At 41.0% G+C, this 15,187-nt stretch overlaps 1 protein-coding gene across 2 annotated transcripts in view; it reads right to left on the bottom strand.

Annotated features, from left to right (window-relative positions):
- KIAA1549 (KIAA1549 ortholog) overlaps positions 1-15,187 on the bottom strand; it is a 147,115-nt gene that overhangs the window by 42,740 nt on the left and 89,188 nt on the right. Inside the window, exons 11-13 of one of the 2 annotated variants that reach the window (XM_036863857.1) lie at positions 13,787-13,983; positions 11,936-12,051; positions 740-942 (exon numbers count right to left, since the gene is read on the bottom strand). In XM_036863857.1, coding sequence (XP_036719752.1) covers positions 740-942; positions 11,936-12,051; positions 13,787-13,983 — 516 coding nt within the window. The remainder of the gene's footprint in view (positions 1-739; positions 943-11,935; positions 12,052-13,786; positions 13,984-15,187) is intronic. The other variant, XM_036863858.1, reaches the window with a different exon arrangement.

Genomic DNA, 15,187 nt, shown 5'->3' with positions numbered 1-15,187 from the left:
CCTCTGCCTAGCAGGTACCAAAATTCCAGACTCCCAGAAGAAAGAGTTGTTCAGCATAAATCATGTTGCTTGTACAAACAGTTTAGGCACGGCGAGCCACTCCATTCTGGGAATGGTGGGAATCTTTCCAAGATCCAAATCCCCAAACCCCAGCCATGGGCTAAGGCGGACTTTCTAAGGATAGCTGCCCCTGGTCTTTTTTTTTTTTTTTTTTTTTAAATTTATTTATTTATTTTTAGTTTTGGCTGTGTTGGGTCTTCCTTTCTGTGCGAGGGCTTTCTCTAGCTGCGGCGAGCGGGGGCTACTCTTCATCGCGATGCGCGGGCCTCTCACTATCGCAGCCTCTCTTGTTGCGGAGCACAGGCTCCAGACGCGCAGGCTCAGTAGTTGTGGCTCACGGGCCTAGGTGCTCGGCGGCATGTGGGATCTTCCCAGACCAGGGCTCGAACCTTTGTCCCTTGCATTAGCAGGCAGATTCTCAACCACTGCGCCACCAGGGAAGCCCTGCCCCTGGTCTTTAATCTGCACATCCACCAGCGTGCCTACTAGTGTCCTTCAATGGTATCTGATCTAAAAACACTGAGTACCAGATTTAATATTAAGAACATCTGTGAGCAGCTCATATCTTTAGCTCATGTTTTTGACACTAACTTTCATTTTTAAGCAGTGACCAAATCAGGATCTAAGGTGTTTTTTTTTTTTTTTTTTTACTAATGTACTTTTTCATAAAACCAAATACCTCTTTGTTAATTTTGTTGGTTTCTGCCACTCGGTCGGCCAGTATGGGGTGCGGAACTGGAGGTGCTGGGATGGGCTGCATGGCGATCAGCTGAATCTTATTGGGGACCCGCCGACTGGCCTCCGAGGAGCGGGAGATCCTGTCCACGTGCTCGAAGATGGAGGCTGACGAATGCTGCTCGTTCCCCGAGCTGGGCGCTGCCCCTGGAACAGAAGGAGAAGCAAAGTTAAGAAATAAAAGTCATTGTAAAGAAGGAGCAAATCATCACAATTATGGATTTCTTAAAGAATCGTCAGATGGGCCCCTGACCAAAAACATATCCCCAACTCCATGGCAGAGTACTTGAAATGTCACTATTCGAGCTTAAATTGTCTGGGTTAAGTAGTGTCTCCTTCAGCCTTATTACAAATTACAAATATCCGTAGGCAGGATATGAAAACCACTATGACATTTTGTGCCCCAAAGGGTCCTGTTTTGTCTAAAGGTGTTTCAAAGTCTTCAGTAAGACAGGGTAAAGGACAGGAGAAGCCTGACGTGGGTAGGCCAGTAGCAATTTACAGAACTTGGAGGACAACACTTATGGCAGCTCTGAATGTCCATGCTCATTTGAAGTGATATAAATTTAGTTGCAAGGCAATTATACTGTTGAGATAACAAAAGACCAGGGGATTGTGGACCTGCCGGCAAGTACCGGTGAATGATTAAGGCTTCTGGCTTTTCAGTTCTGATGAAGAAAGAAAATGAAGAGTCAGGAGAAGAAAAAGCTGCTGTCTTTACGGAATTAGTTCCCACTTTAAAAACAGATGAAGAGAACACTGAAAAATGGTTAAAAAGGTAAATTGTATAGTATGCATATTTTACCACAATGAATTATTTTAAGTAACCAGAACTTCAAAGAAGAAAAATATTTAAATGTATAGAAGAAAAGATAGAAAAACACTTTAACAGAGACTGGATCTTGGTATAATGAGTAATGTTCTCCAATTTCTTGTATTTTCTGTAACGTGGATTTTCTCTAGTCAGTATTACTTTTATAATAGAAATACTCCTAATAAACTTTAATTTTAAAAAGGCATAGAGGGTCTTCCCTGGTGATGCAGTGGTTGGGATTCCGCCTGCCAATGCAGGGGACACGGGTTCGAGCCCTAGTCGGGGAAGATTCCACATGCCGCGAAGCAACTAGGCCCGTGCACCACAACTACTGAGCCCGCATGCCACAACTACTGAAGTCCACATGCCTAGAGCCCGTGCTCCACAATGAGAAGCCACCGCAATGAGAAGCCGACGAACCGCAATGAAGAGTAGCCCCCACTCACTGCAACTAAAGAAAGCCTGCATGCAGCAATGAAGACTTAATGCAGCCAAAAATAAATTTTAAAAAAAAACTTTTTTTTAAAGGTAAAGAAGGAGATGAAGAGGGGCTGAATGGATAGAAAGAACTCTCCAGTTAGACAGATTAAGATCCCTGATGCCCTCCCTCTAAGCCACAGGTCACCTCTGGACGCTCTGGACACTGCTTGAAAATAAATGGCCAACAGGCCAAGAGAAGGAGTGAAGGCATGCCAAAATTGTTTTTAAACAAAAGCTTAAGTTTCGAAACCTCGAGCATAAGTGAAAAATATACAGGTTTCCCCTCAGTGTAAAAAAACTGTTGAGCAAGAGGGCAGTCAGCAGAAGCAAGAAGAACTACAATCCTGCAGCCTGTGGAACAAAAAGATAGACAAGATGAAAAGGCAGAGGGCTATGTACCAGATGAAGGAACAAGATAAAACCCCAGAAAAAGAACTAAATGAAGTGGAGATAGGCAACCTTCCAGAAAAAGAATTCAGAATAATGATAGTGAAGATGATCCAGGACCTCAGAAAAAGAATGGAGGCAAAGATCGAGAAGATGCAAGAAATGTTTAACGAAGACCTAGAAGAACTAAAGAACAAACAAACAGAGATGAACAATACAATAACTGAAATGAAAACTACACTAGAAGGAATCAGTAGCAGAATAACTGAGGCAGAAGAACAGATAAGTGACCTGGAAGACAGAATGGTGAAATTCACTGCTGCAGAACAGAATAAATAAAAAAGCATGAAAAGAAATGAAGACACCCTAAGAGACCTCTGGGACAACATTAAACGCAACAACATTTGCATTATAGGGGTCCCAGAAGGAGAAGAGAGAGAGAAAATATCAGAGAAAATATGTGAAGAGATTATAGTCGAAAACTCCCCTAACATGGGAAAGAAAATAGCCACCCAAGTCCAGGAAGCGCAGAGAGTCCCAGGCAGGATAAACCCAAGGAGAAACATGCTGGGACACATAGTAAACAAATTGGCAAAAATTAAAGACCAAGAAAAATTATTAAAAGCAGCAAGGGAAGAACGACAAATAACATACAAGGGAACTCCCATAAGGTTAACAGCTGATTTCTCAGCAGAAACTCTACAAGCCACAAGGGAGTGGCATGACATACTTAAAGTAATGAAAGGAAAGAACTTACAATCAAGATTACTCTACCCGGCAAGGATCTCATTCAGATTCGATGGAGATATCAAAAGCTTTACAGACAAGCAAAAGCTAAGAGAATTCAGCACCACCAAACCAGCTCTACAACAAATGCTAAAGGAACTTCTCTAAGTGGGAAACACAAGAGAAGGAAAGGACCTACAAAAATAAACCCAAAACAATTAAGAAAATGGTAATAGGTACATATCGATAATTACCTTAAACGTGAATGGATTAAACACTCCAACCAAAAGACACAGGCTTGCTGAATGGATACAAAAACAAGACCCATATATATGCTGTCTACAAGAGACCCACTTCAGACCTAGGGACACATTCAGACTGAAAGTGAGGGGATGGTAAAAGATATTCCATGCAAATGGAAATCAAAAGAAAGCTGGAGTAGCAATACTCATATCAGATAAAATAGACTTTAAAATAAAGAATGTTACAAGAGACAAGGAAGGACACTACATAATGATCAAGGGATCAATCCAAGAAGAAGATATAACAATTATAAATATATATGCACCCAACACAGGAGCACCTCAATACATAAGGCAACTGCTAACAGCTATAAAAGGGGAAATCGACAGTAACACAGTAATAGTGGGGGACTTTAACACCTCACTTACACCAAAAGACAGATCATCCAAAATGAAAATAAATAAGGAAACAGAAGCTTTAAATGACACAATAGACCAGATAGATTTAATTGATATTTATAGGACATTCCATCCAAAAACAGCAGATTACACTTTCTTCTCAAGTGCACATGGAACATTCTCCAGGATAGATCACATCTTGGGTCACAAATAAAGCCTCAGTAAATTTAAGAAAATTGAAATCATATCAAGCATCTTTTCTGACCACAATGCTATGAGATTAGAAATGAATTACAGGGAAAAAAAACGCAAAAAACACAAACACATGGAGGCTAAATAATACGTTGCTAAATAACCAAGAGATCACTGAAGAAATCAAAGAGGAAATCAAAAAATACCTAGAGACAAATGACAATGAAAACACGACGATCCAAAACCTATGGGATGCAGCAACAGCAGTTCTAAGAGGGAATTTTATAGCTATACAAGCCTACCTCAAGGAAAAAGAAAAATCTCAAATAAACAATCTAACCTTACACCTAAAGGAACTAGAGAGAGAAGAACAAACAAAACTCAAAGTTAGCAGAAGGAAAAAAATCATAAAGATCAGAGCAGAAATAAATGAAATAGAAACAAAGAAAACAATAGCAAAGATCAATAAAATTAAAAGCTGGTTCTTTGAGAAGATAAACAAAATTGATAAACCATTAGCCAGACTCATCAAGAAAAAGAGGGAGAGGACGCAAATCAATAAAATTAGTAAAGAAAAAGGAGAAGTTACAACAGACATCGCAGAAATACAAAGCATCCTAAGAGACTACTACAAGCAACTCTATGCCAATAAAATGGACAACCTGGAAGAAATGGACAGATCCTTAGAAAGGTATAACCTTCCAAGACTGAACCAGGAAGAAATAGAAAATATGAAAAGACCAATCACAAGTAATGAAATTGAAACTGTGATTGAAAATCTTCCAACAAACAAAAGTCCAGGACCAGATGGCTTCACAGGTGAATTCTATCAAACATTTAGAGAAGAGCTAACACCTATCCTTCTCAAACTCTTCCAAAAAACTGCGGAGGAAGGGACAATCCCAAACTCATTCTATGAGGCCACCATCACCCTGATACCAAAACCAAAGATACTACAAAGAAAGAAAATTACAGACCAATATCACTGATGAATATAGATGCAAAAATCCTCAACAAAATACTAGCAAACAGAATCCAACAGCACGTTAAAAGGATCATACACCACGATCAAGTGGGATTTATCCCAGGAATACAAGGATTCTTCAATATATGCAAATCAATCAATGTGATACACCATATTAACAAATTGAAGAAGAAAAACCATATGATCATCTCAACAGATGCAGGAAAAGCTTTTGACAAAATTCAACACCCATTTATGATAAAAACTGTCCAGAAAGTGGGCATAGAGGGAACCTACCTCAACATAATAAAGGCCATATACAACAAACCCACAACAAACATCATTCTCAATGGTGAAAAACTGAAAGCATTTCCTCTAAGATCAGGAACAAAACAAGGATGTCCACTCTCACCACTATTATTCAACATAGTTTTGGAAGTCCTAGCCACGGCAATCAGAGAAGAAAAAGAAATAAAAGGAATACAAATTGGAAAAGAAGAAGTAAAACTGTCACTGTTTGCAGATGACATGATACTATACATAGAGAATCCTAAAGATGCCACCAGAAAACTACTAGAGCTAATCAATGAATTTGGTAAACTTGCCAGATACAAAATTAATGCACAGAAATCTCCTGCATTCCTATACACTAATGATGAAAAATATGAAAGAGAAATTAAGGAAACACTCCCATTTACCATTGCAACAACAAAAAAATACCTAGGAATAAAGCTACCTATGGAGACAAAAGACCTGTATGCAGAAAACTATAAGACACTGATGAAAGAAATTAAAGATGATACCAACAGATGGAGAGATATACCATGTTCTTGCATTGGAAGAATCAATATTGTGAAAATGACTATACTACCCAAAGCAATCTACAGATTCAATGCAATCCCTATCAAATTACCAATGGCATTTTTTATGGAACTAGAACAAAAAATCTTAAAATCTGTATGGAGACACAAAAGACCCCGAATAGCCAAAGCAGTCTTGAGGGAAAAAAATGGAGCTTGAGGAATCAGACTCCCTGACTTCAGACTATACTACAAGGCTACAGTAATCAAGACAATATGGTACTGGAACAAAAACGGAAATGTAGATCAATGGAACAAGATAGAAAGCCCAGAGATAAACCCACGCACCTACGGTCAACTAATCTTTGACAAAGGAGGCAAGGATGTACAATGGAGAAAAGACAGTCTCTTCAATAAGTGGTGCTGGGAAAAGTGGACAGCTACATGTAAAAGAATGAAATTAGAACACTCCCTAACACCATACACAAATATAAACTCAAAATGGATTCGAGACCTAAATGTAAGACCAGACACTATAAAACTCTTAGAGGAAAACATTGGAAGAACACTCCTTGACATAAATCACAGCAAGATCTTTTTTGATCCACCTCCTAGAGTAATGGAAATAAAAACAAAAATAAACAAATGGGACCTAATGAAACTTCAAAGCTTTTGCACAGCCAAGGAAAACATAAACAAGACGAAAAGACAACCCTCAGAATGGGAGAAAATATCTGCAAACGAATCAACGGACAAAGGATTAATCTCCAAAATATATAAACAGCTCATGCAGCTCAATATTAAAAAAACAAACAACTCAATCCAAAAATGGGCAGAAGACCTAAACAGACATTTCTCCAAAGAAGACATACAGATGGCCAAGAAGCACATGAAAAGCTGCTCAACATCACTAATTATTAGAGAAATGCAAATCAAAACTACAATGAGGTATCACCTCACACCAGTTAGAATGGGCATCATCAGAAAATCTACAAACAACAAATGCTGGAGAGGGTGTGGAGAAAAGGGAACCCTCTTGCACTGCTGGTGGGAATGTAAATGGATACAGCCACTATGGAGAACAGTATGGAGGTTCCTTAAAATACTAAAAATAGAATTACCATATGATCCAGCAATCCCACTACTGGGCATATACCCAGAGAAAAGCATAATTCAAAAAGACACATGCACCCCAATGTTCATGGCAGCTCTATTTACAATAGCCCGGTCATGAAAGCAACCTAAATGCCCATCAACAGACGAATGGATAAAGAAGATGTGGTACATATATACAATGGAATATTAGTCAGCCATAAAAAGGAACGAAATTGGGTCATTTGTTGAGACGTGGATGGATCTAGAGACTGTCATTCAGAGTGAAGTAAGTCAGAAAGAGAAAAATAAATATCGCATATTAACGCATGTATGTGGAGCCTAGAAAAATGGTACAGATGAACCGGTTTGCAGGGCAGAAATTGAGACACAGATGTAGAGAACAAACGTATGGACACCAGGTGGGGAAAGCGGTGGGGGGGTGGGGTTGGTGGTGGGATGAAGTGGGAGATTGGGATTGACGTGTATACACTGATGTGTATAAAATTGATGACTAATAAGAACCTGCTGTATAAAAAAATTTTTTTAATTTAAAAATTAAAAGAAAAAAGTGCTGAGCAAAGCAGTAAGGAGTAGTAGTTGATATTGTATAGAAGGAATGCACATCAGTGGTACATAAATCTTTGTACTTCCTCTCAATTTGGATTATATGCATTTGCTATCCCAAGTGATTAGAAATTATGTGCATAGCTCTGTGAATGAAGACATCTCTCTTGTGGAGGAGGCCTACTTCTCTGGATTCAGGCTATTCTCCAGCTTTCTCTCCCTGCCTGGAGGGAGCCTGACCATTTGCACAGTACAAGCACAGCCAGACACCGCCATTCATCCCTGCAGCTACTCAGATTACAGGCAAGAAGCCTAGAAGGAGATAATTAGCTTCACCAGATAAGGCTAGCCTTGCTAACCCAAACTTTTAAAGTGACAGCAAATGTCACAAAGGGTGTCCCATTAAGCTACTGATACCTAAGGCTGAGACTGCTTTCCTCCAGGATGGTAACAAGATCAGGGTGCAAAGGTGACCAGGAAGAAAGGCCCCTCCCCCCGTGCTGTCTGCCTGCCTGGGTCCAGGGAGCTGCCGGCCTGTGAGTGACTCTTGTCCGTGCCCCATCCCACTCCCCACCTGGATCCTCGCTCTATAATTCACCAACTGCAACAGGAGAAGCAGGGGACATGCAGAAAACCCTCAACTTCTGTACTGCCTGGAACCCAGCCCTTCCAAAAGGCTGAAAAGAGCAGTTTTTTATTTGTCATATTCATATATTATATATACACACAGACATATATCTCCATACATATAAATAAGCTGGGTTATTATATATAGAAATATATATATAATACATATTATAAACACAGTTTTTTATTGTTTGCTTTGCATTGCACAATTTTTTTTAAAAAAAACTACCTGGATAATAACGACCAATGGAAAGTACAAGAGCTACGTAGAGATCAATACTGTATGAATCCTGCCTTAAGGCAAGTAGGGACTTTGGATTAAAGTCCTTTCTCTTCAAATATTATAAAACAAACAAACAAACAAATATATATATATATAAAGATAGAAATTACAGTATAGGATAATGCCCACAAAGCAGAATGACACAGGAAAAGGCAATCTGAATTACTGAAATACCGAAGCAACAGAACATTTTTAAAGAAATATTAGTTTCATTATCTATAGGTAAATACATCACACTGCATTAATACTAAGGCCTGTGACCCACATTAATATCCTGTGAGGCAGGGATCACATCTGTCTCTTCGTCTTCATCCTATCCCAGCACCTAACCCATCACAGGCCCTTAGTAAACATTTGCTAACTGGATGAGTAAATGACTAGCCATCTCAACTAAGTTTATAAAATTCTACCTCGAAGAGGCCTCTGGGAATTCACTATAATGAAAAGAGGAGAGTTATAATTTATGGTCTCAATCATTTTATAAATGTGTCCTCCACAATTACTTGAAAAACTCTGATGTTATATGTAGTCAAAATAGTCACCCTACAATGTTGTTAAAATTCTAATTTGCCTTGCAAACTCTTTAGCATGTGCAAAAGTAAATGTCAGCTTAGTTCCTATGTGAGATTCCAGAATCTGGATTTGCTGAATTCAAATTAATGAAGTTCTGACTACTTAAAAATCACAGCCTTGCATACATGCAACCTACGGAGAGCATAAAGAAAATACTCAGCATTTAGCCATCCCTACCTACGTGGTTTTATTCCTGATGATAAAGAGGAGACAGAGAAAACTAGAATTATGCCTGGACACAGCACTGGTAGCCTGAATGTAGCTGCCTTCACTTAAGGAACGTGTGTTACTCCAAACCTCAGCCGTCTTCACAACTTTGCTAAGGGGAAGCAGTGGTAATGATGTGACTTATTCTAAAACTTCAATAACTGTGAACGCAGGGACACTGAACACAGAGTGAATAACCTCATAAGGGTCTCGAAGGTTGTAAAGGTATGCATCATGGTCCAGCCACCTTCCAAAACTGGTTAGCTGGGAAGGAATAAAGTACAACCCTGAATTGACCCAAAACCAAAACAATGGTCTTTTCTCAGCTTCCATTGCAAGGTGGGCCCTGAAAATGCTGGATGACTTGTGACAGCCATTGAAAGCCTTGCCAAGGAGTCTAAAGAGACCCAGCAGCCACGCCACCCGCTGTCGTGAGCGGCAACAGTGGTCCCAGGGCAGCATGCAGGAGGGACCCAGAATGGTTCTCAAGCAATCTTCCGCCTCCATTAATTTGTATTTCATTAGGATTTGCAACACAAGATGGATTTTTATGTGAATTACAAAATAATTTAAAAGCTATGAATAAAAATTCAGAATATTTTTTATAGGGTATTTAATTAACTAAGTTCTAGGCAAGCAATAAAACACCTTTATGGCAGCATTAAAATTTTAAAGAAGTAAATAAAGTTTTACAGGTGAATCGATATTTGTAGTGAGAAAACCATCTTTCTAAAGCATGAAAATAATGTACAAATTCCGGTGCATTTTCAAATCAAAATAGCGGCATCTGAGCTTCTAGGACCCACGAGAACAGCTAGCCCTCTTGTCTCCTTCCATGGTCAACTCTGAGTCGAGTCCCAACACTGACATGCTTACTACTTGGATTTTAAATATATGTTGAGAGTGATATTTGATTTTTGTTAGCCATGTAGAATATACTGGTTCTAATACTATCAGTAAGGACTTAAAAACAGGAACTAAAAGCAAGATTTTCTCAGATATGCAATTAACAGAAATTAAGAAACTCCAGAGCTGATTTTTTTTCCCCAAATATTTCTTTCCCAGAATGAAAATTAGATTTTAATCCTGTCTATCTGAAACAGTACACCTGTTACCATAGTGCTAAATAATTTTTAAGATTCTATGAAATTAGAGCTAAAGAAAAAATTCTTTATTCTTCCCTTATTCTAAGGGGTATTTTTTTAACATTATAAAAGAAACAACTGGAAGAAACTGGAAGGAATCTCAAAAACCAGCTAGTTTAGTCCCACAGGAGCCCCAAAGACTAAGGGACATACAAAGTCACAAACACGACAGTGACAGAACAGGCCCTCCAGCTTCCAACCAGAATCCATTCATTTACAGAATATGGTTCACTCTGTACTGCATCTTTATACAAAGAAATTTGTGATGAAAATGTAAGTATAAAAATTACTCTTAAAAATGATATCCTGGGAACTCCCTGGCGGTCCAGTGGTTAGGACTCCACGCTTTCACTGCTAAGGGCCTGGGTTCAATCCCTGGTAGGGGAGCTAAGATCCCGCAAGTGGCGCAGCCAAATAAATAAATAAATAAAAATAAAAATGATATCCTGAGGCACCTGAAGCATAAATAAAGCTCCAGCAAGTATAAGAGCTGTACCAGCACATTTAACAGAATCTATTCAACTAAAACCAAGCTACCTTGTCATCAGGCCAAAAAATGCTCCAAGTCTACTAAGACCTATGGGCTTAGTTCTACCGCAGGGCATAACTTTTATGACAATACTCTTTAGAAGGGGAGTGAAGTACATTTCAAACGTGGCCTAAGGAGTTACAGCATCTGACAACACATGTAAATATATGCTAAACCGTCTAATCACACTCAACTATTTCCAGAAGACAGATCTAGGACCAGGACCAAATGTAATGCACTTGGACCTATGAGAAATAATCAACTTTCTAACAGTGACAACTGTGAGACACTTGAACAGGCTCCCAAAAAGGTCACTGAATCCTGGATGCAGTTTTTGAGACTCTGGTTTTAGTTTGATTCCTCCTTGTCCTTCAGAGAGGAAAATCGTTAGGAGCCGCCACTAGAGTAGAAGGTGACTGTTAAGGGCTTCCCTGGTGGCGCAGTGGTTGAGAATCTGCCTGCCAATGCAGGGGACACGGGTTCGAGCCCTGGTCTGGGAAGATCCCACATGCCGTGGAGCAACTAGGCCCGTGAGCCACAACTACTGAGCCTGCGCGTCTGGAGCCTGTGCTCCGCAACAAGAGAGGCCGCGATAGTGAGAGGCCCGCGCACCGCGACGAAGAGTGGCCCCCACTTGCTGCAACTAGAGAAAGCCCTCGCACAGAAACGAGGACCCAACACAGTCAAAAATAAATAATAAATAAATAATAAATAAAAATTTTAAAAAAGAAGGTGACTATTAACCTCAAAATATATCGGTGAATCTCTAACTTCTAGCACGGCCCCATCCCAATGCAGACACAAAAACAGTGTTAGACGGTGACAGTCAATCTGAGAAATTCACTAAACGAACGACGAATATTCTACTGCACAGGTTTTGTTTTTTTTTTAATGTTCTGCATTTGAAGTATAAAACCCTAGTCTACTGGAACCTCATAATTACTTTTTTTTTTTTTTTGGCCACACCACACAGCTTGCGGGATTTTAGTTCCCTGACCAGGGATCAAACCTGCAGCCCTCAGCAGTGAAAGCACGGAGTCCTAACCACTGGCCCACCAGGGAATTCCCTCATAATTACTACTTTTAAAGTGGAGAACAAGAAGGGTCACAGACCACTCTGCAGGGCTCTGTGGGACTTGCCATCGGTCACCGCTCCTGGAGTCTTGTCCCCTGCTTCCCTCTCACTGGACTCTTCACTTACTGTAGAGTCAGCATCTGAGGGAGAAACTCTGCAGACACAAAACAAATACAAACATTAGGAAAAAGAAAGAAAGGGGGGGGGGGAAGGTCACATTCATTTGGATGTGGAAGTCAGGCTTCCAGGCAAAACTGGGAGAAATCAAACAGTCCAGAACATTGTTTCGTGGCATGGCATCTTCAAGGACCACATTAATAGCACACAGTCACCTTGTGAAGACAGCTTGACACAGCTGACTAAATGGCTCAGTGGGCTCATTTCAACATATGGTAGGAAACCAGGTACCCAGTGGAGGATGGTCCCCCAGCTCCCTGGGCTTGGACTTGCAGTCTGGGGCTGGCGTGGGTTGGGTTAGAGGATCTGGAGTTCAAGCTTGGTTAGGCGTTAGCTGGGTCTGCAGAATTCCTAGGAAGCCAGGGTAGTTCTGCAGTCACCCCATATAACTCCAGATCTTTGGAAGAACCTACACTTACAATACAAAGGCAATGATTATCGCTGAGATTTGATTCTATATATAAAAAGCAAGGGTGTCACAGAACCCAGGTTGCACCAGGCTAGTGAAAATCCTTAATCAGTTAACACCCCTTCTCTTTGGGCTTCCTGAAATGCCGAGACATTCTGGTGCCCCAGAGACATGCTAAAATATGATATTAACCATGCAGAACATTAAGATGTTGTGACTAAATGTTTAGGATGAGGCTACCAGAGGAGAAAAAAAGACCCTGCTATATTGTACTAGCATATTCAATCATCTTTAAGGATTTGATTTACTCTCACTCTGCAAAGTAATGAAGCAAATGATATCTCTCTACATTATCCATCTTCTTTTGTAAAGAGTGTGTTCTAACATTCATTAAATTCTTAAAACTAGGCCAGAAACCCTGGAGTAGGTTTTTTGTTAAGTCAGAAATTATAAGATCATTTTGAATGTTGGTATGACCACACACTTTCCCCTTCTCAGCAGAAAATCGGGATTTGGAGTTCCAAAGCTCAAAGGAAAGCTGATAATCTGAGGCTTCGACACCAAAGCCTGAACATGCTTTGATCTAAAGTCAAGTCAATAAAACCTGATTCTGAACCGTGTCTTCACACAGCTGTAGCCCGTCTCACAGGGTCACAGGGCCACGGTAGGTAGTCTGTTAGCAAGCAGTTCTCTGTGCGCTTAATTTTGATAAATGGAATGGGAATTAACTGGGAATGGGGAGCTGGGCAGGGGGAGGCGATGAAGAATCCATGCACACACGCTAACAAGGGTGACAAGAGGAGCACATGGAGAAAAGCCAAGCAAGGAAAGAAGGATATGATGAAGGTCACCTGCAGACCGAGCAAGGAAGCCACAGCTCCAGTGGCTGGCATAACGGGCAAGGGCAGAGCTGATACTGGCTGAGTGTGTATCATAGGCCATGCATTTTTTTATACATTATTCCTAATATCACCTCCAGAGGGCCTGGCATGGTCACCCCACAATATGTACCCTAGAGCTGGTCAATCCCTAATGAAGTTCCAGGCGGACCACCAAACCATGACGGACAGTGATTTATAATCTTGAACACTTTGGGGAAGGAAAGCACACAGGCCCCCTTTGAGAGTCCATTAGAGTGGATCAAGAGCCATCAGTTTCGTTGACTTTGGGCAAATGTTGTCAGTCTTCCAGGCTGCAGACCCGGACAACACTCACCATCAGCCTTTCTGCTACTGGAAACTGACACATGGAAAACAAAAACGCGTGCCACGATAGAGAACAATACAGAAAGCCCAGTAAGAACCTTCCTCTGTGACGGACGTTCTTGGAAGGGATCTTTGCCTTGGGGCTCGGCACATCTCCATTCTCAGAGGGCGTGGTGTGGTCCTTCACAGGTCCTGGCAGCGGTGCTGGCTCGTGAATGATCAGTATGTCATCTTTATTGTGCTGACCCAGATGCTGCTTAGCAAAGTCGAAGCCCTTCACACTAGGGATCTGCAACTGAGACAGACACACACAGACACACACACACACACGGGAAATCAATCTGAATCCGAGGACTGTAAGATGAGATTGTGAGGGCTGGCAAGATTGTGAGTGCCAGCTTCTGACCCAAGACTGTGCTTGCAATTCTACCCATCCGGCTCAACATGCATCTCTAAAGCATTGACCTGTGCAAGGTTTATACCTAGAGTTTGCAGAAAAGACAGATACTTGCTACAGATTCAAGTACAAGGATTAAATATTTAGACCATAATACAAAAGACATCACAAGACAACCCCTGACCGCTGTCACAGCAGCTACACAATTCCAGAGGGTGACGTGGGGTGAGATATTCTTCCTAGAGACTGGGGACTTGTGCCAGGCCTCAGAGGACAGGCCGAACTTGGAAATAAAAAGAGGTGGCTACACAGAGACTGTTCTAAGTTGTTTCAAGGACCAGAGAAGACTTGAGGTTTGGGAGAAGATTACATTAGCTGCACTCGAACGGTCAGGATGTAGGGGAATGAGAGAAGGCCAGCCTGTATGTAGATGACTCCACATGCCAGCTGCTAGAGCAGAAAACCACTAAATGTTTCTAAAGAGGCAGATTTCTAAAATGCAAGCATTTAGGACAAAAGGAGACCAGTCAGAGGGCCCAACAGTACTACGTGCACGAAATGACGAACGCCTGGGCCCAAACCTCAGCAATGAAAATCGGAAGAAATGAAAAGCTCTGGAAAATGGGAAGGAATGAACAGCTCTAGAGACCAGGCAGAAGGACATGGAAGCTGAACACAGACTCGAGAGGCAAAGGGGAGAAAGACTGCAGTGCTGACATGAAGCTACATTCAGGGTATCCCGAACGGTAGATGTGACATTAAGAGAAAAAGGTGAGTTGCGAAGGAATGATGACAAAGAGGTAAAAAGACAGGTTTCACTCCACACATGCTTAGTTTTAGATGGCAGGAAAAGCTCCGAAGAAAAGTAGCTCAGTGTAGCTGGAAACAGAGGACAAGCTTGGGGGAACTCTGAGGCTGGAGGTGTGACCTTGAGAGCATCTGTATAGAAGGTGACACGTAGGGGAGTTGAGATTTTCCAAGATGAAAACAGAGCCTATGGATAAAACGTTGGAGAACATCTAACAGTTTGCAGCTAAGAGGAGGAAAAGGAAGCCAGGAACAAAATAGACGACTTCAAAGAAACAGAAGAATGTGGACACTT

This window comes from Balaenoptera musculus, chromosome 9, assembly GCF_009873245.2.
Source record: "Balaenoptera musculus isolate JJ_BM4_2016_0621 chromosome 9, mBalMus1.pri.v3, whole genome shotgun sequence".
Lineage (NCBI taxonomy): Eukaryota > Metazoa > Chordata > Mammalia > Artiodactyla > Balaenopteridae > Balaenoptera > Balaenoptera musculus.
The sequence above is the reverse complement of the archived record's forward strand: the minus strand, read 5'-3'. Positions and strand labels throughout refer to the sequence as shown.